General features: G+C 43.8%; 1 protein-coding gene across 1 annotated transcript in view; it reads right to left on the reverse strand.

Annotated features, from left to right (window-relative positions):
• The window catches only part of HOMER2 (homer scaffold protein 2), a 65205-nt gene that overhangs the window by 31766 nt on the left and 7002 nt on the right, over positions 1-26437 (reverse strand). The window contains exon 2 of the mRNA XM_080396311.1: positions 4154-4310. Coding sequence (XP_080252437.1) covers positions 4154-4310 — 157 coding nt within the window. The remainder of the gene's footprint in view (positions 1-4153; positions 4311-26437) is intronic.

Consider the following 26437-nt stretch of genomic DNA (forward strand, 5'->3'; position numbering starts at 1 on the left):
TTTCTAGTCATCTGTTTAAGCATCACACAGAGACAACTTAGGACTGGCATCCGAGATGACTCTTGCTTTGTCACTTTGCTGCTGCCATCTCAGAATGTCTCACTATATACTTTATTGCTGGCTATTAATTTTTAAGATAGCTTTATGTTCCTTATTAATGAATTATTTCTCTAAAGATCAATCACAGGCTCTGTAGAAATATAACAGCTGGATATTTTTAAATGAGGACAGAAGTTTCTGAGGGATTCTATTTCCTTCTCAAATTCTATACAGAAACAAGTTTCTCATCCTTTCTTCCTTATCTATATTGTTTGGATAACACGTATTTCCAGTTTGTAAAAAATAAACAAATCCACCTGCCAGGGCACTACCATGATTTATTCCAGAGGATGAGGGAGGGTATCGTTCTGAGTAATTTTCATGCTTTCAAACTTTCTTTCACCTCTAAAAGGCAGAATAATAGGTCACTTTTAATGAGGAACCGTGTGTGTGGCTTTCCCCACACACTACACAGCAAATGGGCACTTACAAGTTCATGTCCTCCCTGCATCATCACCTTATTTTGTCATTTTTCAATAGGGCTGACTTTTGTCCACAATGCTGGGCACTTTCATACGGTCATGAAGTCTCTTGGCTGCCTCATTACCTCTGAACCAGCCTGGGCCCTTCCGTTTCACTGTACCGCTTCCCTCCAGCATTCATTATGCTGCAGTCTAAACAGCCTCTGGCTAGAAACTTCTTAAAACATCATGATGAGTTTACTTTCTCAACAACATACAGGTCAATTATAATGTAATTAAAGGATATACAATCTATTCCCTTGTTTGCTAACGGTATCTTGGTTAAGATCATCCATATGGTACCACTTGTATGGTATCTGTGAAATCTTTTGCTATAAATTGTAAGCTACTGTCCACAGCACCTGTTTTTCTGTGAAAGACGCAGGATTTACAATACCTGTTCTCTTCTAGCTTTGCAAACACAAGGATTTAAAGCGGTACATGCTGTTTTGAATCTAGGTCTCCACTTTCCAGTGCTTGACTCCCCAGGCATTTCAGTGGGGTTCTGTGTCGCTGGGCTGGGAGGATCTGGAAGAAACCTGGAAGGCATACGCTCTCGCCTGGCTGCCCTCCACCGTAACTCCTGGTTTTCAGCATGAGCCTCTTGCATATCCCTCTGCAAGGGAAGAGTTAAGCTCCCTTGCCTTCCCTCTGCTCCCTATCTTTACTCCACTCCCTTTCTGTCCCATTTTCCTCTTTGCTCCAACAACCACCTCCACCACCTCCCCACCTACCAGCCAGGCAGCAGAGCCAAGCAACTCCCCTGCCCCCCGCCAGCTGTGCTCACAAGAGGAGTTCCCAATATTTACGCCTTTAAACACATGGGCTCAGTGGTTCCCTTAATCCCCCTTCAGCCCAGTCCTAAACCCTTCCGCTCCCCTCTGCCCTGCAGCACCCCTCCTCCTACCCTCCTGCGCCCCAGGGGCTTGGGGACAAGGGACAGGACCTGCCAGGAACAAGAAGGGGACTACACCTGCTAGAAGAAGAGAGGATGGGGCTGAAGGACAGGGGACTGCGGAGGGTCCGGACCTTTGGGGACAGCAGCAGCAGCCTGAGGAAGCCACGCCTGTGAGAATCAGCCCACGGGGTTGGTGATGCATCAGGAGGAAATTAAATACTCATCAGGTTGACGTGATGCAGCCTGCCCCACGTTCTGCACAAGAGCAGCGCGGATGTCTTTCAGCAGCTCTACGTTACTCTGCATACTCGCAATGCAACACACTGCCCAGAGCGGTATGTTGAACGCTAATGTAAAATAAAGCTTATGCAACCAGGTAACGAACAATGTTTAAGTGAAGTGCCCTGTATTCTTTACCACTTTGAAATATTGTTATTGTTACTATGTAATGCCAACATAAGGTAAAAAAAACCAACCACCCAAGACTAATCTAACAGCTGCATAAAAGTTGGATGAATGTGAGATTTCTTTGCAAGCCAACACGCATGGTATACATTTGTCTAAAATAAACTGTTAGAACAGCCCCTTTGCAGTTCAGACAACAATGGAGAGTTGTTAGAGATACATGTCCTTCGTCACTACCTTCCTTCTAGGGCCAAGACCCTTAATTTACTTGAGCTTCAGCTTTTTTTGTCTTTAAAACAGAGATAACTTCTGCCCGCAGTGATGCCATGATGCTAATCCATCTAGTATTTGCCAACACACAGAAGACTATTAGAATAAGTGAGATGCACAGAAAAGCAGGACAACACCAACTGATGCTCTCTATATCCTTCCTCACAGTCCTACTCAGTTTCATTTTTGGCTAGAAAAGTAGGTCAGAACACTAAACAATAGTTGTTTGAGGGAGAAAAGCAACTTGTAACTACTTTGGGTATAACCACCCTTCTTTTTCCAAATCAGCACTCTCAAAACAGACAGGCGGGGTAACTGGGGACCCTCCAGAAGCAAGCGTGAAGGCAGCATCTCTTCTCAACCTGTTCCTTAATCAGCAAAGGTTCAATACAAGAGGAATAATTCATGTGCCCAGCAATTGATTCTTGCTCAGGAAGCCCCAGGGGAGAATTTTAATCATGGAAAGCTCACCTTCTGTGCCTCGCTAAAACAGGGGGGTGGCTCCTTCTGAATGTCTTTTGGGCAGATTAGAAAGCAAAACTTGGATGCCTGTCTTGTTCTCAGCACACACTTTGCCGTTCTGGGCAGGACCTCTGGCTGTGGGCATATGCTGCCCCTGCAGCTTCCCCCTGCCACATACAGTAATTACTTTCTTTTCATTAATTGGTCTTAATGCATGCATGCACATCCACAAAGCAAGCGACCCACTGCTGCAAGTACAGCAGTTTTGGCTTGGAAGTCACGCTTGCCTGGGTTTGTAAAGCCAACAGCCCACTACCCTCGGCACCAGCTTCATCCGAGCACGAGCAGGACAACCTGTGGGGTGTAAGCAAATTTGGGGGGGCTCAGCTTTCCCCAGCAAGTTGCAAGGGCTGTGCGCACCGACTGCAAACCTAGGCAGCCAGGGTGGTTAGCTGCCGTTTCTGGAAATGAACACACCGGCACAAACAGCATAATGATGGTGATATATTAATGCTGTACCAATGTCAATGAAACATTACCATCAATTTAAGCAGGCAGTATGGCTGATTTATAAGCCAATATATAACCAAATATAGCACAGACGATGTTTGAAAAAACAAGTTTGTGAAATAGGCATGACAAATAGAAAAGCTTTATTAAGGGATGATTTCTGTGATTTCTCTCTCCCAGGACGGTGGTATTTTAACATCCTCATCCAAACAGGAACACAGATAAACAGGCTATAAACCTGTCTCGTTACCCCGTGGTTTGTGATTTGGCAGAAATGACTGATGGTTTCTGCACAGCAAAGAAATGTTCCAACTTACGCCTCTGACTGGGGTCTGCTAGGGGAAAGCAGTCACTGCTCAAGTCACTTTGGAGAGACTAATCAGAAGGATAAATGTAATATGCAATAAAACCAGTTGTCTGAGCAACCCATTCAATCACATCGATCAGGATTCTTACAGGAAATCCTTCCACACACTCTCTGGTAATGCAAAACAAAGTAAGAAAAAAAAAAAAAAAAGAAAAAAAAAAGTGAGGCGGGGGAAAGCCTTCATGCCTAATTTGTCACCTAGGCTGATGAACTCCTGCGTGAAAGCTGAAGAAAATTAAGCACTAACCTGTAAACAGTTCAACCAGGCAATAGTGAATATGCAGTTGGCATTTACATTAAAAGCTCTAGTCAGCACATATCTGCCTCATCACTCCCTTTAAAAAGACCAATTTTTTTCCACCAAAAAGGCCTCAGCCTTACCTCCCTAATATGGGTGGTGGTTTCAGTTCCTACCATACAGACTCAATACGGACACTTAAAGCTCTTGGCTCATTAAGATCACAAAGTCAAATCAGTCAGAGATGAAGTCAGTTAATTTTGGCAAAACGTTAAGGTGCCCTGTGCTTTCCCAATTACCACTACAAGTGTCCATAATGGATTATATGAAAATAGAGAGTATTTAAGTGCTCAGTGTAGCCCATTTATGTCTCTCTTCACACAGGCTGACAGTCATGATCCTCTCCACACAGTAAACACGCCAGGGTACCATCAGCCTCCTACCTTGGCTCCATCCACACTGATAATCCGATAGCTGTTTCTCGTGCTGTCATAGAAGTAGGAAACAGTTACAGCCTGCTTGCTTGCGGGAACCCAGTTCTTCTTCGTGCTGGGGTCAATTTGGAAGACATGGGCTCTGGTGGTGAAGATGGGCTGTTCTCTGGAATAGGGAGGGACAGGAGAAATGGATGCATGAGTCTGCAGAAGATGAAATGTCCCAGAAGCCCAGCCTTGACCAGGCATGTTGAAAGCACAAGACAGAGAGCACCTGGCAATCCCCCAAGTGAAAAGGCAGAGCAGTGATGCTGCCAAGCCACGATCCAGCCTTGGGTACCTCTCCTTGGCATCGCTAAGTAACATTCAACATCCTAAAGTTCCTGCTGTAGTCCAGGCAGCAATCAGCTTTTTTTTCCCCGTAACTTGGTACCCACCTTTTCCTCAAACTAGTTTTTTTCCAGGAAAGGATACTCATACGCATTCTTTCTTTCCCCATCCACGTATTTTGCCAAAAGCAATAACAAGCGCCCCCCCCTCCCCGCCCTCAGCTGGATTTCCTCTTGCCACGCATTCCTGTGAACCGCTACCCACAGCCAGGGTTCCTCTGTGGATGCACCAAGGACTCCAGCAACCTACAGGCACAGTATAATTACTGAAATATTAATCTCTATCCTTAGAATCCCCCTGTTCTGTGGATCCGCATGAAAAATTCATCAGATGCAAAACCAGTCAATCATCCCAGGGAGCAAGGGGGAAAAGAAACACAACCAAACCCCTGTGTTGATATATATTGCCTTTCAGTTCAACTCTCAGAGGATGACGTACTGCCCCTGACACTCCGTTCCCTCCTTGGCTGCTTTTTCTCATCAAGAAAATTGTGCACACAGTGGAGGGGGGTTTGATTTACCTTCAACATGTGACAATGCAAATCACACAAAAGCAGAGAAAATGCAGGACTGAAACAACTGAACATGGTACACCCAAAGTCACCCAGGCTGAAGATCAGAATTAAGACTTACTTAATGGCCATAAAACTAAATTGACTTCCAACTGTACCTTTAATCCAAGTTTAGAAGTGAACTGCACATCGAGCTCTGCTGTGCTTTTATATACATTTTTATGCTTCTAGTTCTTAAATATATATATAACTTGCATATTAAGTGCACCACAATATATTCTTATCACATACAAAATATTACAACATGAATAGTTACACTTGACAGAATTATGACAGGATTCAAAAACAATTACACTACAATAGAGTTACCACCCAAAAATGTTTACCACGTGGAAACTGAAAAGGCTGCCAGGCTGAATTTTGCACAAAGCAAATAAAAAGACGTAGGTGAAAGGCCAGACAGATCTCTTGCTCCCATAAGCCATTCTTTCCTATTCATATAAATAATTCTCTTCTATTATTCTCGGTCCCATAGTTTTGGAACTATGTTTTATTAAGTTTTCTATAATCTTCAGCTCCTTGTATATCCACTAGTGCATTTTTAGAACAGAACAACTTCAGGTACTTTATGTAGGAACACTATCAAACATCACACTTCATCTTGACCATTGCAGCCAAATTAAGATATAGGGGAGTAAACTTACGAATATCAAACAGACGAAAGTGATTTAGGAGTAGAATTAGCTCAGGAAAGACACAGAGAACTTGCAAAGCCCAGCAAGGCCTCAGGAAGGAGAAAATGAAACAATGGTTTTCTGCTTGCAAGACATATGCAAAGTTTTACATTTTTCCAGGGGCTGCCATGCACGATATTCTGGATGGACACCTCTACTTCACCCTGTAAAATATTCATATGAAATAAACTGAAATTACAATGGGACTGTCATGTTACAGCTGTGAAAGCATAGCATTTGCTTGAGCTCCTCTTTATCAGTACCTCACTGAACCTGACTCTCATTTCACATGCTAAAATCTATGCCGTCCTCAGCTGGGAGGAAAGAAGGGGCAGGTCTCAGTAACATTTTTTAAATATTCCATCATCCATTACACAGGGTTAGCAGCGTAACACCCACGAAGGTCGTGGAATTTGCCATAAGGAATGCAGGGAAGCGAAGTTTCTCCCAAGCAGCTTACGCTTTTACTCTAAAAATACATACTTTCTCCGAGTGAAGAATAACTCTGAATTTACTTTGCCTTTTACTTAGTTCTATATTTTTAAAGGATTCTATTAATAACTTCTTGCTAATGGTAATATGACCTATATCTTGCAGTTTGAACTTTCAGAAGTTTCCTCCTTGCAAACCTATTCCACAAAAAATGTTAACTCTGTTAACTCATCTTAACAATACCAGAACACACTGTTAAAACTATGCCTGGCCTCTCTGCAGCAGGAGCAGAAAGTATATGAAGTAAAACTGGAGATAATAAAAGTAGAACGAAGGTAAAAACTACCTATCCCCATTTTTTTCAGGAGTCTTGTAGCAGCTACTGTTGTCAACAGGAGCTGTATACATGCATCCAAGCAGATAAATTAATAGATAATGAAGCTCAGGGCCTGAGATAGCCACCAATCCATTCACTGGGGCTTCTACTAAAAAGCAACAGCAAAACCTCACTATGTTTCTAATTCTTATGATTACTAAACCCAAAAAAGTGCATTTTGTCTTCCTGACTACAAACAGCAGCCCTATCACTCACAGTGATAGTGGGCTAGTTGATAAATTATTTTCTTAAAAAAAGGAAACGTGATGTGCAAACTTAAGCATTTTAGTGCATTCAAGGTAAGTGAACTGTTGACCTTCTGTTGAGATTCAGATTTGGAAGGGCCGGTTGGTTGCTCTCCACACACGCCTTTGCCCTTTCTGCTGTCGATGGCTCTACGGGGCAGAAAAGCCATAGAACTGATTTTTGACCCCCTGGACAAAGCGCCTCCAGGACACAGCCTCCTGGAAGGATCTTCCCAGTGTTGGCTCATCGTAGTTAAGCGAAGATGCATTTCTGCAGCCGCGCCTGCCCTGCTGCACTCCCTGCTGCCAACCCCCAGTCTGTGCTCAGCTCTTACTCCAGGGAGCTCAAACCCATCCGCAGGGCGCAGGAGCCAGCATCCCTGGCACTGAGAGTCGGTGCCACCACGCTATCCCTCACACCACGGCAGGTCTGCAAAGCCAACAGCACTGACAAACTCTGGTGGTGCAGCTTTTAACACGGAGGGAAATACCCTCCTTCACTGCAGCCCAAACTCCTTTGACCAGCGTAGCACACACAAGCAACTATAAAGCCGCGGCACTCCATTTTCCAGTGAAACGCTGAATGAGACACTTTTAAAACACACACCACAGCCTTACAGAGCTCCAAATTGAGCAGGGTTATGCCGCATTACTCATTTGCAACTTTTGACATTCAAGAAAGCACTTGCTGATACAGGAACGACTTTGTTTTCCAGGGTTTCTTTCATTTTATCAGAGATTCATCCAGTTTTATGTTTAAAACAACAGCAATGCTAAATTGAAATTCCCACAGCACATCCTGCATCATGTGAGCCCCTGTAAGCTGGGCGTTACGTGTGACTGCCAGTTTGCCCGGGGAGGCAGGGAGCAGTGGTGCTGCCAGCCAGGCTGTGGACTCATAAATCAGACGACAAAGAGAATTTATGAATGTTTAAAATCTCATGAATTTTAACCAAAGTTGTTAATGATTGATTAAATACTCTTTAAAAAAAAAAACTATTTAAAAATCAATTTGACAGTAACATTCACTGTTTAGAGTAAAGCTGCTTGAAAAGCAGTAAATGGAGACCTAAATTATACCTAATAGTTCTTTGCTTAATAGTGCAGATTAAGACAGGAAATGCACTTTGATAAGTTTTTATTATTAAATATGGCCAGCATGTTTCATAAATATGATTGCAATTTTCAAGTAATGGTTTTACACATTTTAGTTGACTTCTAATTTCATTCCCATCCTTGCACCATATAAGACAAATCTCAAGTGAAAAACCTCCATTAATGTGGAAGTACGTCTTAAACCTTTTCTGAAGATTTCAAAAAGCAAAACCCAAGACTCTGGAGCTAACTAACTGCACCCACAGCTGTGTGAGATACAGTATCACTTTCTGGTTAATGTACAACCGTGCCAAGTTTTACAACTGTGTGACTAGCTGCAAGCCACATATATTACTCTTCCTAATCAACAGGAATGAGTTCTCACTTAGGAAAAGTTCAAATTACTTAAATCGAACTTCCTTGTTCATCACTTGTATCATGAGCACCGCCAGCGATTTAAATCATTTCAGCTGTAGAGAGCCTTTGCTGACTGGCAGCCAGCACCGTAAAAGCTGTGGGGCATCAGTGGCTGATGGAGCGTTGGCACAGCGAGCCCCGGCAGGGCGTACGTCTGGCATCCAGGAGAGCTCCGGACCCCAGCCACGTGTGGGGCCACATGGAGCCAGCTCCAGCTCTGAACAAGGCACTGATGACATGAACGCTCCTGTACTGGAGCAATCTTTTTTGGTAGTAAATACGACACAGTGACTCAGGTGGGTGCCTGCAGGATCAGCGCCCAAGTTCTTTTAAATGCACAAAGTGGCCAGTACGCATCAGGTGGGTGCACTGACCAAGCAGTAAATAGAGCAAAGCAGCTCCTTCACCTGTTGTAGGATCTGTATTTGTCTATGTATTTGTGACAGTAGCCCTGGTACTCCACCAGGTGCAAAACCACTATCTGCATATTTTGCTAAAACTTTCATTAGCAGGTCACATAAAATCTCTGGGATAAGGATTCCTAGTTTACAGGACAGGATTATTTGTGCTCTCCGCACGCTAATACTAATACACTAATAGTGCATTAGCTGCCTAATTTACCAATTAGAATAAACCTATTTTTTAAAAGAACATGTCCTCACAAAACTGCCATTTGGTGGAGGATGCACGTGCCTGCAGACAGCACGTCAGCATGGAGTTTTTGGAACGTGGTGCTTCCTGCTACAGGTCAGCATCATGCACATGCTGACATTTATATTACATGACAGTGCCAGCAGATCTGCAGTGATTTGCTGTAACAAGTATTTGATAATGAGAATCTTTCAAGAAAGAAGAAGAGTAGGTACAAACACAAAATCCTACATTGTGACGTACGCCCCGTCACTGGTCATCATACAAGAAATTTTATTTGCCAAATGCACCATGATAAACAGTGTCAATAGTTATCTGGATTGAGCAACTGCCTGACAACGCAATAAAGAGAACTAATCCTTTATGTATATCTTCATATAGAATGTAGTCTGGAGTGCCACTTGTATTCATTTATGATAATTCAAAAATAAGCAATGTTGCTAATAAGAGGCATGCTGTTCCCACAACACCCCTCCCCAGGCTCGGCCAGCCGTGCAGGAACAGCTCACCCACTGGCCACCCGCCCTCAGCTCCTCTGCAAAAGCAGGACAGTGATGCTGCCAGCTCCCAAAGCCACCGAGCATCACCTGTGCCTCTGGCTTCTCAAAAATTCATGCACAGCTCCAAAGGCTAAGAGCACATTAGCGAGGCAAACCCGTGCCTTTGGTTCCAATCAAAACTGAGTAAATACATCCTGTTCCTTGAAAGCAGCAAGCTCTCCAGCCGCTCCTCCAAGACCCCAGAAGTCACTAAATGTCCCTTTTCTGGGGGACTGGGGCTCCCAATTCGTCAGGGTGCCCAGCTGCCCTGCCAGGCTCCTGCTGCCTTGTCTTTCTAGATTTTACTCTTGCATGATGGCCCCTCAGTTCACAGATGGAGATTTTTCTCCTATTTGAAATGCTCATCTTGGTGGAAGTCCAGATAAGTAATGACGCCTAAAGATGACCTGTGAAAATACTGTTTCTCTCTACCCATTAACACTACTCACTTGGTTCATATACGCACATCTCAAACTTTAAGAACCAACTAACCCCTCTCCCTCAAACACCAAAACCCAAGTAAAGGCAGACCTCTGATGCAGGACAGAACTGCCGTGGGGACAAGTCACAGCCCGTGGTGTCGCACATGGTAATTAGCACATCTGTTGCAGTTTATACACAAAATTAATCTTTTCTCAAAGCAAAAGAGTCCACTATCCTCCAGCCTGTTATCCCTACATTATTGAAGGCTCGTGCCATCTTGAATAAAATCTTTTCGGGAAACAGAAAACCACATGAATTAGCTTCTCAGTGATGGCTGAGGACAAAGTTGGAGGACCCCTCCTCACCTTACCACACGTGCTCCAAGTAATACAGGCACATCCTCCCTACACTCACCACAAACACCACACGTTCAGCTGTGTCAGCCCAGTTCCCTGAGAGACTGTAACCCAGCACCCATCACTGCCCATTTCATGGCTGGGGCTGGGAACCAGTGTGGCAGACTGGGCACACTCGGCACAGGCAATGTGCAGAGCTGGGGAGAGATGAACACCAAGCCTGCACGTTTTGCAGATGCGGTAGCAGCAAGCCAGCATCAGGAAAGCAGGCAGCTTGCTCTCTTCCCAAACTGGCATTGCTAATTAATCCAGGTCATTCAGAGCTCATCGGCTGCGACAGGCAGGTTCTGGTGCGGGCTGCCAGCACACGCAACCAGCAGAAGCGAAGAGCCTGTTTCAACTTGCAAGGGTGCAAAACTCACAGCATGAGGCAAGCAGGTGGGTAATGGTTCCACTTTACACCTGAAGAAACAGCCATGGAGAGGTGAGATGGCATCCCGGGATAACACAGCCAGTAGCAAGCCTGGAAATAAACTCAGATCACCTCATTCCCTCTCTAGCTTTTCTATCACTATCATTGCAGGGAAGTTTTATACCAGATATACCCAGGGAAGGTTTCGACTATGTGAATTTAAAAGGCTAAACCAACAGCTGAATATTTGCCACTCAACAAAAGAGACTATTGTAAAAATTAACAGTCTTTACAGACCAGAAAGCAGCTGCTGGTGGTTTTAACAACTGCCCCTACGCGATGTGGAGGAAAGTGGGACAGGATGTCAGCCCTGCAAACCCCCTGCCTGCACCCAAGCGCTGGTGCCTGAATGCACGTCTGACCAGAGCCACTGGGCTCCACAGACCTGGGCAGCTCCTGTCTGACCTGCAACACAGAGTCCTCCTCACGCAGGCAAATCCCACAGCAAAAATTACTTGGAAGGACAGAGAAGCAACCCTAGGCAGGAAGGTGAGCGCAGAGAGAAGGGGGAGGTCTTGGCATCTGTTGTACACAAGGGATGGGAGAACCAGCGCAGAGCAACAGGCTGGGCTAGCAGGGGGCAACTGCACTTGGGTTTTGCTCCTCTTTTTTCTCTCTGTAAGAAGGAAGTGCAGGCACCCCTTAAACTGCATTTGTCGGTACTCTGCTAGCCAGGCCCTGCGCTGCCGGGTGGTGTTCCCCACCGCAGGTGGAACCCCGGGTACATAGGAGGGTACAGCGAACAACCGAAAAACCCTGACAGGTAGGAGAGAAATTACATCATCCCCAAAAAAAGAGAAAACAAGAAAGAGGAACAGCTATTTTTAAAAATATAATTGACCAGAGGTCCTTCTTTTTAGTCTTTTAGCTGTTGAAATTCCCATTTTGTAGGCAGACAGGTCTCCTCACAACGAGGTTGAAAAGAAGTGCTGAATCTGGCAGCAGCACTGATAGATGGAAGGGCGTGCAACTCGTGCAAATAACCAGTGTCATGATTCTCTGGTGCCCACTTTATACTAGATTTGGTATCAACTTATCTGCAGAAATATGCGAAATTCATGCAAAAAAATCTTTTTAGCTCCCTTCTTTTACAGGCATTATTATTTCAACTGACAGAATGTAATTAGCAAAAGTGCTTCTTGCATTTGTAAGAAACATAATAGTTCCACTTACTTCAAAAAAATTAAGAAAAAAACCTAGCTACCTAAAGAGGAATTTTCCTGTTAAAAGCACAGACGTTAATTAAGCTAATTTTTGATTTGTGGCCGAGTTAAGTCCAAAAGAATAAATCTTGAGTACAAAAGTTCTCAGTATAAAAATCATTGTAACATTTGTGAGGTCTCACAATACCATTACACCTTTATGAAGTCAATATACAAATTAAAAGGCTTAACTTGGGCAGGGAAAAAGCTCACACTTTATTTTTGGGCTATCTCCAGAGGGCTATTAATCTTTCAAGACACTGTGAACAAACACTCACACACAAGTGACAGCAACCGAGAGGATCCTCAACTAATCCTCCACAGGTAAGGTTATTTATCAGAAAAAAACCCAAGCTGTGAGACACATGTGTGTGAAACTGGTCGTGTTACTCTGATTATCTCAGAGATTTTTTCCTGCGAAGATGCTGAAAGAGGACGCATAAATTTGCACCCCTGGGTAATGTTTACACAGCCTTCCATTGGCATAGGGATAAATTCAACCCCTATTAAACTGAAAAAAATATTTGTACTCTGTTTACCTCCAGCACCTTTCCTACCCATGCTGACAAACGAGGCTGCATCAGCACATAAACAGACCCCCAAAGCCTTCCTGTTTTTCTGGATCAGTTAAAAATTACATCCTCTGGGTTCGCCCCAGCCCCAGTAGAGTTAATGCTTTTAGCACAGCCTCTTCTGTGGCACAGTGTTTGCATTGTAATATTTCAGCGAGAGATTGCCACTGTAAATTGAAAGCGTAAATCTTGGAGCGGAGAGCCCAAGCCTGTAGGAGCAGGGGAGCAGCCTCCCTCTGTGCCTCGCCTGGTGCCAGCACCGCCACCCGGCCATGAGCCCAGGGAACACCGGGTTCAGGGTCATTGCGGCTCCCTGAGCTTTGGCTCGCATGCGTGCGCCAAAATTTACCCCATGCAGCCAGTGGTAGGAAAGATGAAGCGCTGGCACACGCTACCCTTGCGTTTCACACGTTGGGGGCTGCTCTGGAAAGCTCTCGGCAAGACCCTCTGCTGCAGCACAGGGATGCTCGGGCAGGAGGGAGCCCACAGGAGCTCATTACAGTGGGGTGTAATTACCCACGGGTACCCCACGTGGGGGAAACGCTCAGCTCACCCCCACAGAGCACACATTGGCTTCTGCTTCTGTCAGAGCAGCCCAGCCGAGCCCGAACAAAACCTCAGCTCTGCCCCACCATGAATTTTCTCACACACAGGTAACACACCATGGGGGGGGGGGGGGGGTTGGTTTGTTTTACAAAGGAGAAATAAGGACCCGGTGTACAGATCTGAACTGTGTCAAGCTCCTTGAGCACCATCCATAAAAATAAAGTAAGAGGCAGCACTCCTCAGAGCCCTCACCCACGCCACAAGCGCTGCTCAGGAGCCCCCAGCACTGGCCTTGCTGGGAGACATGAGATGTCAGCAGCCCCAGTTGCTCCCGGTCCTCTTCACCCCACATCAGACAGCATACACATCTACAGTCACCATTGGTGAGAAACGATCAAAGAAGAGAAAGTAACGTAGACACAGCTCTGGGGGAAGAGAGCAATTTATTTTGCATTTGTAAACCAGCAGAAAAATCCTTTAGCATGCTAGTGGAATCTTTATCATTATTATTATTAATCCTTTGCATTATGTCTTCTGTGTGGCGGAAGGCTAGGGATACTTGGAGGTTGTGCATGCTATTTGGTGTTTGTTTAAAAAACAAAGAGATTAAATGTCAGAGGATATACGATCAAAATACACTGTACCTACAAAGAGAGACTGAAGTGAAAGACCACTTGTGTGTCTGTGCATGTGCAACCCACTGACACCACCAGGGCAGCATCTTTATGTTCAGGACTTTTTCTCCTCCCATGCTGTAAGAATTTGCATGGCAAATGAGGTTGCCTTCGCACAAAGAAATCTGAAAAGTTGATTTTATTCAGTAGCATAATCAAGGCCTCACTATTGCAAAATAATATGATTAAACACTCCATTATTTCAAACACCACAGAACTAAGTGGATCTTTGGAGGGGAGTACTTTTGTGCAGTAATCCATGCATGTAATTATCGATATGCTTTCCCATGCCCTATTCAAATGTTCTACCCTGAGGCTTTTCTTCCACTTATACTAGGAGGGGGGAAAGCCAATCAGTTCAGTTTAAAGAACAAGTTGTATAACTTTTTGATCTACTGCCTAAAGGATCAAACAAGGAATTCTACCAACCGTAACGTCAGAAGCAAGCGATAGGGCTTTGCCTGTCCCAGTGGCCACCACTACGTGCAGGCAGCACGGGCAGGGCACGGCGTGTGCCCTGTGCTGGTACACGCTGTGCCCAGAGATGCTGCCAGAGCACCTGGGCTGACAAAACACTCGGGTCTGAGCGCTTTATTAGACTGCAAGGAAAAAGGGTGCCAACAGATGGTTTAATAACACAAGGATGCATGCCTCTAATGAAATTTAGGCATGTAAAAATTAAAAGCAATTAAAGAACAAGCAATTTACTCCATGAGAGATCAGAAAGATGCAAACCAATGCCCGCACTGGGTTTTTGGTACAGGTATCAACTTGCCTGTGTTGGCAACAGCACTGCCATGTTTAAACAGATTTGTTGCTACCAGCCTCCTCCTAAACAAACTGTCTAGAAGACAAAAAACACGAAACGTAGTCAAGAACACCAAAGCCTGTGTATCAAAAATAGTAAAGAGAGGTTCCAGCAGAAGTGCACCCCCTGTGCTCACAGCCTGGAACCCCCAGATGCAGTTGGGAAATGTCAAGACGCTGGGCACAAAGGAGCATGGCTAAAGCCAGCGTCACTCCCCACTCAATGCAGTTTAAATTAGACTATCTGGAAAAAAAGCAATTTCCATTTTCTGGCAATTTTAATAGACTAATACAATCAACAACCAGAATATTTTGGTTGCTGCTAGCACACAGGCAGCACCTCTCTAAGGAACTGGAGGACACTGTTCTTGAATCTAATGTATTTACTAGCAGCCAGTAAGATCATGCAATGACACATTTCTTCTGCTTCAAGTTAAAAATACAAAGGAAATTTCAAACATTTAGAAGCTAACGTTATTCACTTTAGTCTTTAAAAATGTAACACCACCTGCTGCCATCAGATTTACAGTACAGATTCTCAGATATGTACATTTATTTGTTGGTATAAAAAGCTGTCAACAACCCCAGTGCAAAAGTGAAGATCCTCTAGTAATCTCCTGAGCTTCAGAGAGAAAAACTAAATCTGAAAAACTTAACCAACAGGTTATTCATAAGAAACACAGGACCTACAAAGCGAAATCACTACTCCCCTTGCCACAAAAAAACCCCAGTATCAGTAAAGACACAAAACTAAACCTCTGCAACTTGCTAAAACTTCAAACTCTGCAAGTTTGCAAGTAATATTAGGAGAAACTTATCCCAGAAATTCCTGAACCTCAGTAGCCACCTATTTCTGATCCCTGCAGTCCTGCTCCCTGGGGAACTTCCAATTTCTGCATGCCAGTGCCTCCAAGCTTGTGGGTTATGCAAGGTACAGGTTGTACGAGGTGTGGGCTACGCAAGGATTTAGTTTCAAGTATCAGCATTTTTCATGCAATGCAGGTTCTATAACTATGGGCTATAATGCAAATATGCGGAAAAAATGACATTCTCCTGTCAGCAGAGTCTCAAAATTAGTGTGGGCTGGCTGAAAATTTGTAGAATAAACAAAACATAGCACACATTCTTATTATAAACTTATTATGTAGTATGAGTCTGGGTAATATGTAAAACCAAACAAAAAGTTCAAGTTATTTTCTGGATATGCATTAGCCATTATAAATCTAAGCCAAGTTTTAAGGGGGTAGCAGTCCTGAGCAGCCACGTGAGGACACGCAGGGGCTACACTTGCCCGAGTGGTCAAAAGTCAGACCCCTTATAGTGTCAGTTTGTTAGTAATTTTAAAATCAAAAGGCCTTGACCTTTTTTCAAAAAATTATTCATTCTGCTGAAAAGCCATCTTCTTACTCTCCTGAGGTCAAACAAGAGATGTTGGAAAAATAAATTCTTACCTGTATGATGTTAATGATCACATTTCTCATGCTTCTTACATCTAGGGTTTTGTGCCTTGGAATTTAATACAACATGAGAGGATTTAATAATGATTTTTTCCCTTGTGACATACTCTGTCATGCTGATATTTCTTGATTAAAAGACTGCAAGGAAATCTAGCTTCTCCTTATGAAATTAAGGGTCTACTAGACATAAAAAACCAATTAGTGCTACAAAAATTAAGGCATAACGTTTTCTCAGTCTCATTTACACCAATATAGACTTTTTTTTGTTTCTGTCAAGGGTGAAGGATGCAGTGAACGACAGGATTTTTTCCATCTCATTTACATATTGATTGTAATAAGGTCAGACAGGTAGGCCTACACAAGTGCTGATTCTGTCAGCAGCCAAAGTTGCCAGGACTGTGAATATTGTCACTTATAGATTGATAAATGGACTACATGGACTAATTGTATTTCAACATCCCTGGACAGATGGCAGATCTTACAGCCATATGGTGATTATTTCCACTGTGCTGAAAGTATATTAACACTTACTAAAATGTTTAAAGTGATGAGATGATCTAAAATAATTTTTCCATGAGCTGGAACAAAAACGATGGGTTCAGATGGGCTGGCACGCTGGGGCTGCGCTCTCTCCCAGGATTCCTGTTCGGTGCAGGCTCAAGGGCCTGCGGGTATCACACAGTTATTGATAAAACTGGCTGTGCACTGGGCCCTCAGCTGGAGTACAGCGCTGTTGTGACAGCCAGGGGATAACATGCCTCATTTTAGCTATTCTGCCTTGCCCTTATTTAGTTGCCACTATTTCCTGCTTGATACGCTGGCTGCCCTGTGAGTTGGCAGCACTGATACATATACTTCCTTTTCCCGGTATTTTTTTCCTAAATCCTTCTCTGTTCTCTGGTTGAAAACACGTGGAAGTTACTGTCCTGTTTTTAAAAGGAGCCACACACCCAGCCCTAGCCCATGCAAAACGCAGTGGAGGACTGCCCAAACCACGGACCGTCAGGGTTTCTGGAGCAGGACTCTACATGCACTATACACAGCTAGCTGTCCCCATGCCTGCTTCCAAAAGAGGTATCAACTGGGAGAAGGCAGAACGGTGCCCCTGCAATCCTGTGAAACAAAACAAACTGGCTGGATGGTGACCAGAGGCTCATCCTGCTCACTGCCGACTGGATAAGCCATTGGTAAGTTCTGCAGTGCTACTTCAGCACAGAGCTGGAGCTCATCGTATTTACCAAATGCAAACAAAGCACTCAACGGATAATACGTCACGCTGATACGCATCCCAGATGACACAACCTGCTTATGGCTGCATCCTTTACTAATACTTTTGCTGCGGGGCTTTGAACCTTTTGTGAGATTTATGCAGCAGTGAATTCACCCTTCAAAACAACAGGACAGTACATGCAGGGGACCTGACCCTCTTCTGCTCCAAGTTACTGCTTATTTATACCAAACAAACGTGAGCAAAACCAGCTCATAAATTCTAGACAGATTTTCATACTAGACTAATAACCCATATTACACAATTTAAATGACTTTTGACCTTATTTTCAGAACAAAATTGTGGGTATTTTAAAATAGGATTAAAAATCATGGCTTTTATTCCACAGTAATTTGTTTTGAGTGCACTCTCATGGTAGGAGATTCCTTGCTAGCGGAAGCAGACACCTCCCTTGCTGGGGGAGAAAAAAGTTTATGTACCAGTTTCCCCTATTTGCCGTAAGTACATTACAGCAAGTCAAGAGCTAGAAACTGCACTCTTCATAGTCCCTGTGATCTAAAATTAGTGCCTGGTGTCAGTATGCAGAATGGATCAAGTCCTCACTCAGCCACTGAGGATAAGGTGCCAACTGGTGAGAAATTCTTACTATGCTTTTTGCACGTTCACACTTTAGCACTCTAAGAATTAAATCAATTTGACTTGTAAGGCCTCTATTACAGATCTCTCTAAACACAGTTTTCTTTTAGGAAGCTTTACTACCCCAAAAGGCAGTAAAAGAGCATTTTAGTTGTCCATTTCTCCCTAGACAACCCAGGCTTGCCCTGTGTTTTTCCACGTGCCTCCCCAGCCAATGCTCTGATCCAGGCTTGGAGCTGCTGGCACCCTGGGCACTCCTCCCTGCAGGGAGCTGTGGCAGCTCCGTCACCACAGGGGAAGGAGGAAAAGAAAAGGAGGAAAAGTAACTCAGATCCAAGGTGCAAATTTTGGACCACGCTGTTTAACTCGTGGAAATCAGCCGTTCTTTTACTGAATAAGAGGCAGCACCGAACCATCCCAAATCATTCCCAGCAGTTGTGTGACTATTTTCTCTTCTGGCCAGTAATTCAGAGGTCATCCCGTAAAGCAGCTGAAGAGCATAAACTCTTTCCAGTACAACCTCACATCACACTAATTTAACAGTTATTGGAAAATGTGTTGCAAATCAGCATAATGGTACTTCGATATTTCATGGGAGAAGCCTTACAGTGGTGCACAATATTGCTCTACCTCATAAGGACAAGGATGCCAATTCATAAGGCAGGGAGGAAAGACCAAGCAGGGAATGCAAAGTGGATTAGATATTCTGATTCTGTTCCAAACTCTAAGCTTAAAATATAAAAAACTCTGGCAACTTCTCCCCCATAGAATTTGAAATGCTAATTTCTAACTCAATGGAGAAAAGTTCTTGCAAAGATTTGAACAATGCATATGGAGTATTACTGCTCTGAGACTGAAAAATTCAGAACACACCTTCTCTGTAGAGAGAAAAAGCAGGTAACCACAACTGCAGGAGAGGCATTTACCCCAGGGGTCATAAGGAGTTCAGTTCTGCTGAAGAAGGAAGCCTTCTGCAAAACTGTAAGCTTTGCGGAGAAGTCTGGGGAGGCAAAGCAGGGCGAGAGAGATGGCTGGGAGCATCCAACTGCATCTAAGTCCTTGAAAGCTGATGCATCTTCCATAATATGCAATTTTGAAGGTCTCAAACACCAGCTGCTTAGAACTTTCTGTCTGGGGAACAGCTTTGAGGATCGCACAGAAACTTTAAAGACATTATTTGTCCTTCAGATCTCTAAAAAGAGAAGGTGGAATTTCGCGTTATGCACAAACACCCATTCCCCTGCTCCAAATCACAGAGGAAGGTGGAAGAGGCACAGAGGGGAAAGGGAAGTTTCCCGAGGAAGCATGGACTCATGCAGACTTATGGATCTGCCTGGGAGGAGGAGAACAGCCTCCCTGCCGACCCCAAATCACTCCCAACCCAACATCTCCCTTTCTGGAACCTAGGGCCTGACCCCTGCTCTGCAGCTATTGTGTTTCATTGTAACTGAGATTGGAGACTCAAGGTTTTAATTGAATTTCCTTGAATTTGGGTGGGTGAAGTGACAAATCCCTATTCTCAGTCAGGCCAGTTTCTGTTCATCTTGAAAAGGACCATAAACCAAATTAGACTCCTTTTTATTCATTAGCATTTTTAGAAGGTACCTTAAATACAACTTTATAAAGACCACCTCTATAAACAACAGGCAACAGAAAATCAGCTGCCTCCTGTAACGGACTACGTAAGTGGCAAACAGCTGTCAAACACAAAATAATCATGAAAAGAGAACACTCATTCACCTGTGTGCTGTAAAGTTTTAGGCAACTAAATCTCCTTTATTGTTTCATAAAAGAATAATTTTCTCCCTACCCCTGCTGTAGAAGAGGGTATTATTATGACAATCATTGGATTATACCTGTACATAAATAGAGTCCGAAGATGCTTTTAGCTCCTCCTTGTATACCCAAGGGCAACAGTTGTGCCCTTGGGTGTATGTTGTGCCCACGAGCACCTCGGGGTTGTCCTGTCTGGGTCAGAAACCTCCTGGCAGCTCAGGGAGGAGTATTTTGGCTTTGGGACTACCAGGGGTTTGGACTACGTTAAGGTGTAAGAGATGGGGGTGTCACCTGGAGGGGCACTGCACAGGTACATCCTGGTTAGAGATGGGGTGATGTCAAGGCAGAGACAGGGGAACAACCACGCTGTTGCCACCTTTGCACCAGTGTCTGAACTACCTACCAGAACAGATCTGTTGATTCATCTTTAGACACCACTATCTCTGAAAGGAACAATAATAAGGTGTCAGACTCTCCCCACGTTTCCCACGCATTCTCCGAGCAGCCTGGAGCCTCAGCGCAGCCCAGAGTGCTGGTTGGGGACATTTTGCACGTCTCAGCAAATTTCTGCCGTTATTTTTCAAATGCTCTCATTGACAGTTTTCAATATCACAAAACAGATCACATGTTCCCACTTAAACAACTGCAGGGAGACATTTTAGATGTCTGCAACAGATTTATAATGGGAATCCGGAATGCAAAAGCCTGATAAAACCAGGGAATGAAACAAAGGCAACAACAAAGTGCTGCCATTACAGGTTACAGAGCAACTCACCAAAAGCGATGAACTTGAGTCAGTCACTGCAATGCAATTAATATAAGCAGAGACAAGTGTGCATCTTGAAGGAAAAGCCTTGCTGAATACTCTCAGCTCTGGCTACACTACCTGCCCTTCTTCTAGGGAAGAAACAATAAGTAATGAATACCAAAAATAAGATGCTCATACCCCCACATAATAAAAATCAACATTTCCCTTCAGAGCTACGCAAGATTTAAATTTGTATTTTTTTCCAAAAAATACAGTGTTCCATATCTGAGGAGAATCTACTGCAAAGTGTTAAGCAGAGGCAAACGACAAGTATTTACACAGTAAGTACCCATACACACCATTTCACAGTCTACAAGGAAGAATCCTCAGTACAACCAGAAGCAGCTTTAGGGGAAAAAAAAAAAAAAAAAAAAAAGTACAAGCTGGCTACATATTTTTAAACATATTCCACAGAGGCCTTTGCTGTCTTGCTGCATTGATGTACTAAACCTCGCCTGATAAGAATGCAGTTGCAGGACTTCTATTACTATAATGCAAATGCTAATGGGGAACAGCACCTAGCAGCTCCCAGGGGCTCTCTCAGAATCCCTGATGCACAGGCAGAAAAGTGCAACTTCTACAGAAAATTTCCTTTTGAATTGCAGCAGGGTTCAAGTTTCTAAATCCTGTAGGCTGCAGTGAAACTTCCAGACGGAAAGAAAACAGTTTGTCACTTCAGAAATTCTTACAATCTTGCATTTTGATAAGCCACGTCAAATAAATAAAATCAGACTAGCGTGTGGGGGAGGCAGGAAAGGAAGATGCATTGCCACTGAAGTGAACAAGCTTTGCACAGTAACCAGCAGTCACTTCTGCTCACACCTCCATTGCCAGGCCCTCTTTTCCCCTGTGTCAAATCTGCTCGCTCTTCATGATAAAGCCACAGTTGTTTTGCAGCTAAAGCTCCTAGTCTTGCCAGCCTTCAACATGAAGCCCACAAATCCTAAAACACCTACACAGCAGAGCCTCCTGCTCCCCTATGAGTCATTAAGCAGGCTGTCCCGCTTGGTGATGTCATCCAGCAATATCCTTTTTTTTAAAAAAAAAAAAAAAAAAAAAAACAAATCCTAAAACACCTTGAACATCAATTATTCAAAATATCATCTTCATCGTAATCCTCACCCCAGTGGCAAAATTATCATTACGACGCATTTCCAATTGATGCAAGAGGGTCCAATAGCCCCTAATAGTTGCTGCGTCAATGAGAAGTAAGCAGCACAGAGCATCCAAGCCAGCAGCAGCGGGCAGATTTCTCTCTTACAAACAGGCAGAGAGCAGCTAGGATGTGTCATCAAAAATATAATCAAAGATCAACTGCATCATCCAATCTCATCTTGTACATTCTGCATGAGTACATATTACACAACCCCTACTCACGCCGTCTCTAACCTGTGCTGGGTGATGTGTGGCTATGGCACAGCAGAAACCTTCCCTGATACTAATGGTCTATTCCCTGCCTAATTGCGCTTGCCATTAAAAGTGATTCTTTAATGCTCAAGCTTAAACGCTTCCTGTCTTCGTTTGAAGGCAGTGCCCTTGTCACATTCTGAGATTTAATAACAGGATTGTCAGCTATTTACAGTGTACAGCTGAATTATCACAGAAACATAGTTGAAATATGTTCCCCTAAGCACATATACATCCTAAAGAGCCATGACCAAAACACAGTATAAACAAGTCACAAGCTGTATTTGCAGCGTACAAAGTGCACAAAGGCGACAGACAACACTGAAGGTGAAAGCAGACAGAGATCTGACCAGGCAGCAACCTTCAGGGTCAAGGATCTTCTCCCTCCGCACATGCCCTATCACAAAGTCAACAGGAAAACCAACAGCTGATTCAAAATGCTTACGTGTTCTTAAGTAATGTCCATGGGCGAGGCTATTTATTGTAGGTACTGCATTAACAGAGCCAAATTAATGAATACAAATACACAGCGCTGCAGAAAATCTAGATGCAAAACCAGGCTGATGCCCTTGCTCTTGAGTTCTCGGCAAACTCATTGCTCCTCTCTGCCTTTTTCAGTCATGCTGGGAATACGCTTCAACAGTTTAAGACACACCGTCAGATCCTGAACCAGTCAAAACTATTTTCAGTTTAAAGGAACTGAACATCAAATAATTCTTTATTTCAAATGATGCCTTTATTATCAGAAGAGCTACCCACCATCCTCTTTTCAAACAGAAAGAAAGGCTTGAGGGACATCCCAACTTTGTGGAGTATATTTATATGTTTCTTCTCAAGTGAAAGCAACTTGACTACGATCATTCTCTTAACATTAAGTTTTCTTTCTACAGTATTGTCTATATGCGCAAATTTTGGCGAAATTTGCACCCAGGCACTCAAACTAGTTGTGGTACTGGTAGATTTCTCCTATTGTAATTTGCTGAACTTATCTCTAGCAGACCCTACAATTATTTTCTTAACCCACGGTCTTTTTCATGCGAGTAATTTCTTCATCATTTCTTCCCGCTACTCTTATTAGCTTGTTTCATAATTTCTCCCAATCCCATGTTTTCCTTGGAGCTTACTGACACAGGAGATTTTTGCCCAAATTCAGTTATGTGCATCTATCTGCACTATACAAACTCCTCACAGAATTGTGTGAGAGGCGACAAGGTCTCTCACTTGATGGCAGGCTTGGATGAAACACTCCAACATCACAGGTTTGTTCACTCACTTGAACACAACCACACCAAAATCCTAAACATACACAAGTTCATATGATAATCTTAACTATTTGCTCCTTTTTTTTTTTTTTAATTCCCCACACCCCACCAAGCTCCCTGCCTAACCTTATATAAATTGTGTTAAATATAAGAAAGGGACTACACTTAACAGGTTTTATACACACTGTTGAGGTCAACTGAGTTTTACCATCCATTTCAGTGAACCCAACATACTGCTCCAGAACTCAAAAGTTCTCTGGACCTGACTTTTCCGCTGGATTTTGTACAGACACTTTTACCATACACAGATATACCAAGTTCCCCAAGTCAGAACAGCAGCTATCTATATCCACGCTGCAAAATGGGAATAGCTGCATAAGGAACCATGGCTGTGAGGAATCAAGCAACCCCAGCCAGCTGCTTCAAAAATCATGAGATTAACAGCTTCAGCATCTATCAAATCTCAGTCGCTTTCCTTGAACACCAACACCATCAGCAGCTGGGCGATGTCCGATACCACCTGCCCCCCCGAGCTGTGTTAGGAACTGAAGCCGCTGACAGAACCTCAGAGAAGCCCCCGAGTTCACAGGACTGGCTCAGCTGCGTTTGGGCAGCCACTCACCCCAGCCCCGCTTTGAGGGACACTGGCTTTGCAGTGAAAGCCAGGTGCCGTTACCTGCCCGCCATGCCTAGGGTCCCAGGATGCCCCCTTCCCTCGCAGGCAGATGGCTCCAGTAAACTTTGGAGGGAGCTGGCACAAGATTCCCGTGGATTTCAGCAGGAGCTGGACGACAGCCAAGGTGAATTTCCTCTGCAACGCGCTACTCCACGCTCCGGAGCTTCTTAGGCAAAGCTTATCACCATGGTATCTGAAGTAGTGCTGGTACCAGGAAAGGCCAGCTTGAACACCGTCCAAAATTAATGCCTTCCTATAACACTAGCTTCTTCGCATCTTCGGCTTGTCTCACCGTCTTCTTTCCTTGTTCTCTCCCATTCATTTGCCTTTCACTCCCCAAAGAAAGCCATGTGTTGGCTGATGAACATTACTATTGCTAACAGCAGGAGAGTGCAAGGTGGGCTTTTCTGATGCTCTGAAACGTCACTGCATGATAAAAACATTACATATGCCTGCGCTCAGAAATACAGACCCCCAAGTGCACCTTTTCATGAAAATATTACAGGAGGAGCAGAGTTTTGTTCATCAGTCTAGTCTCCTCAAGATGAGGTTACTTCACTGCTTGATCCAGGCTTGGAAATTCGCCTTTTCCCACCTCCCTGGAGGAAGGTGGGGGCTCAAAGCCCGTCTGGGGGAGGTACAGATGGATCCCAGCTGGACAGGACTCATTTACCATGTCAGCCCCCATGGAAGCAGCACCGAGAAGCCATCTCATCTCAGCCAAAAGGAATGTGTGCTGCAAGCTAGTTCATCATTAACCTGTACAGCGCACACTTCTACACCGTTGTACAGCTTTCCGCAATAACTTCTAACACTCAGAGGCCTGATTTTCATTTTGATATGATTTATAAAACAGATCTGAAATTCAGTTTTATTGCTACAGGTTGTTTAAATTAGTTGAGTTTTAATCCAACAGATAATATAAATAACAGCTTCAGCAGCGAGTGATTTACAGGTCTAATCCAAACTGGATACTTGTCACACGCCTCATAACAAGAAGTATTTTTTAACGGACAGATAAAGAAATACAAAGACACTAAAGAAATTAAAATAGTAAAATAACGTAAGCACAGATGAAGCAGCTATCCAATATCTTCTTAAATCATCTAATAACTAAACCTGAAGCATCTTTATAACTGGAAAGTTAGCTTAGACTGCTTAAATTGAGGCCAAACTGAATCCAACCACAGCTATTAGAAGAGTAGGTACAGCTCACGAAGAGGCGCAGACCAGGGAGCCACCTTCTTGGCTGTTAGCCATTGGCTTGCAACACAAAGAGGCAAACGGGGTGGTATTTTCTGACAAAGATTTCTGCATTACACTGTGATTTTCAAATACCTAAATTCTAAGCTCTGACACTACTGAAGTAACAGCAGTTAGCAGATAAGATGGGTAGAAGAAAGTGGTAATTCAGGTAAAAATTTGTTCCCTTTAAAGTAAAAATTTGTCCAGTGAGTTCCTTAACAGTGTCTTGACCCAAAGACAATGGTTTTCAGCCAACAGAGACCTTCACATTGACTTTAATGGGCAATGAAGCAGATTTTTTTTTTTCCCTTTGTCTGGACCTCTTTTTTACAACATTGTTTTCACATTCCCTGAATTAACAGGCATTATTTTTTGAAAAACATGTAAATTGCTTTTGTAAAACTTGACACTACCTTCCTGCCTAGTAAGTTGAACTAAAACAACAGTTTAAATAGCTCAGCTCACAGCTAATAAGCAATTTAAATAGCTTAGCTGAGCTCGAGTAACTATATCAGGTTTCATAGCACCACCAGTCACTGCCAAATCCATAGGCAGCATTTAAATGAACCATTAGCAATGGTCACCCCCCAGGAAAGAAAAAAAAAAAAGGGAGGGGGGGGAGGAAAAAAAAAAAAAAAGGAGAAATATTTTAAGAGCTAAGAGTCAAGTTATTGTCACAATTTCTGTGAGAACATGCCCCAAAAATGACACCAAAACGTGCCCAGGAAGCAAATCCCACTGGAATGCCTGGGACAAAATATATTCTTTCAAGAAAGACTCAGCTTTGTGCTCTGATCACAATATATTTCACAAAGAGAGATGAGTAAAGAGGTGCCCATTTCACAGAAGGAAAAGCTGGAGCACGCAGAGGTGAAGGATTTGCCAGCAGAGGTGGAACAGGGAGGAACCTAGGGGAGTTGCTCCAGCATCACATGTGCTGAGCCATGGCTGCAGTAACACAGTCACAAAAGCACTTCCACATTCTCTGTTTCAGAAAGGTGAATGGCAAGATGATGATGTGAGACACCAGCAAAATGCATATCCAAAATCCACCTTGGCTGCACTCTGTACAGAGTGTACGAGTGTGTACAACCCACGCCGAAACCCTGGGAATGAATGATGCTGGGAGCCTGAGCTCACGTACGCCAGTGTAAGACTGAAATAGCTTACTTGAAATGAAACACATTAAAACAGGATACCAAACTAAATGGGTGAATGTGCCTCATACCTGTACAAGTCCACATGACCCAACGCAGCGTATGCAGCAGCGCAGACACAAGCACAACCAGAGCATTCAAAAGCCCTCAAGTCCTTTGCAGCCTGAACAGCTCTGGAGGCAGAGCAGGACCACACTGA

Source organism: Falco punctatus (genome assembly GCF_963210335.1).
Source record: "Falco punctatus genome assembly, chromosome: 7".
In the NCBI taxonomy this organism is placed as follows: domain Eukaryota; kingdom Metazoa; phylum Chordata; class Aves; order Falconiformes; family Falconidae; genus Falco; species Falco punctatus.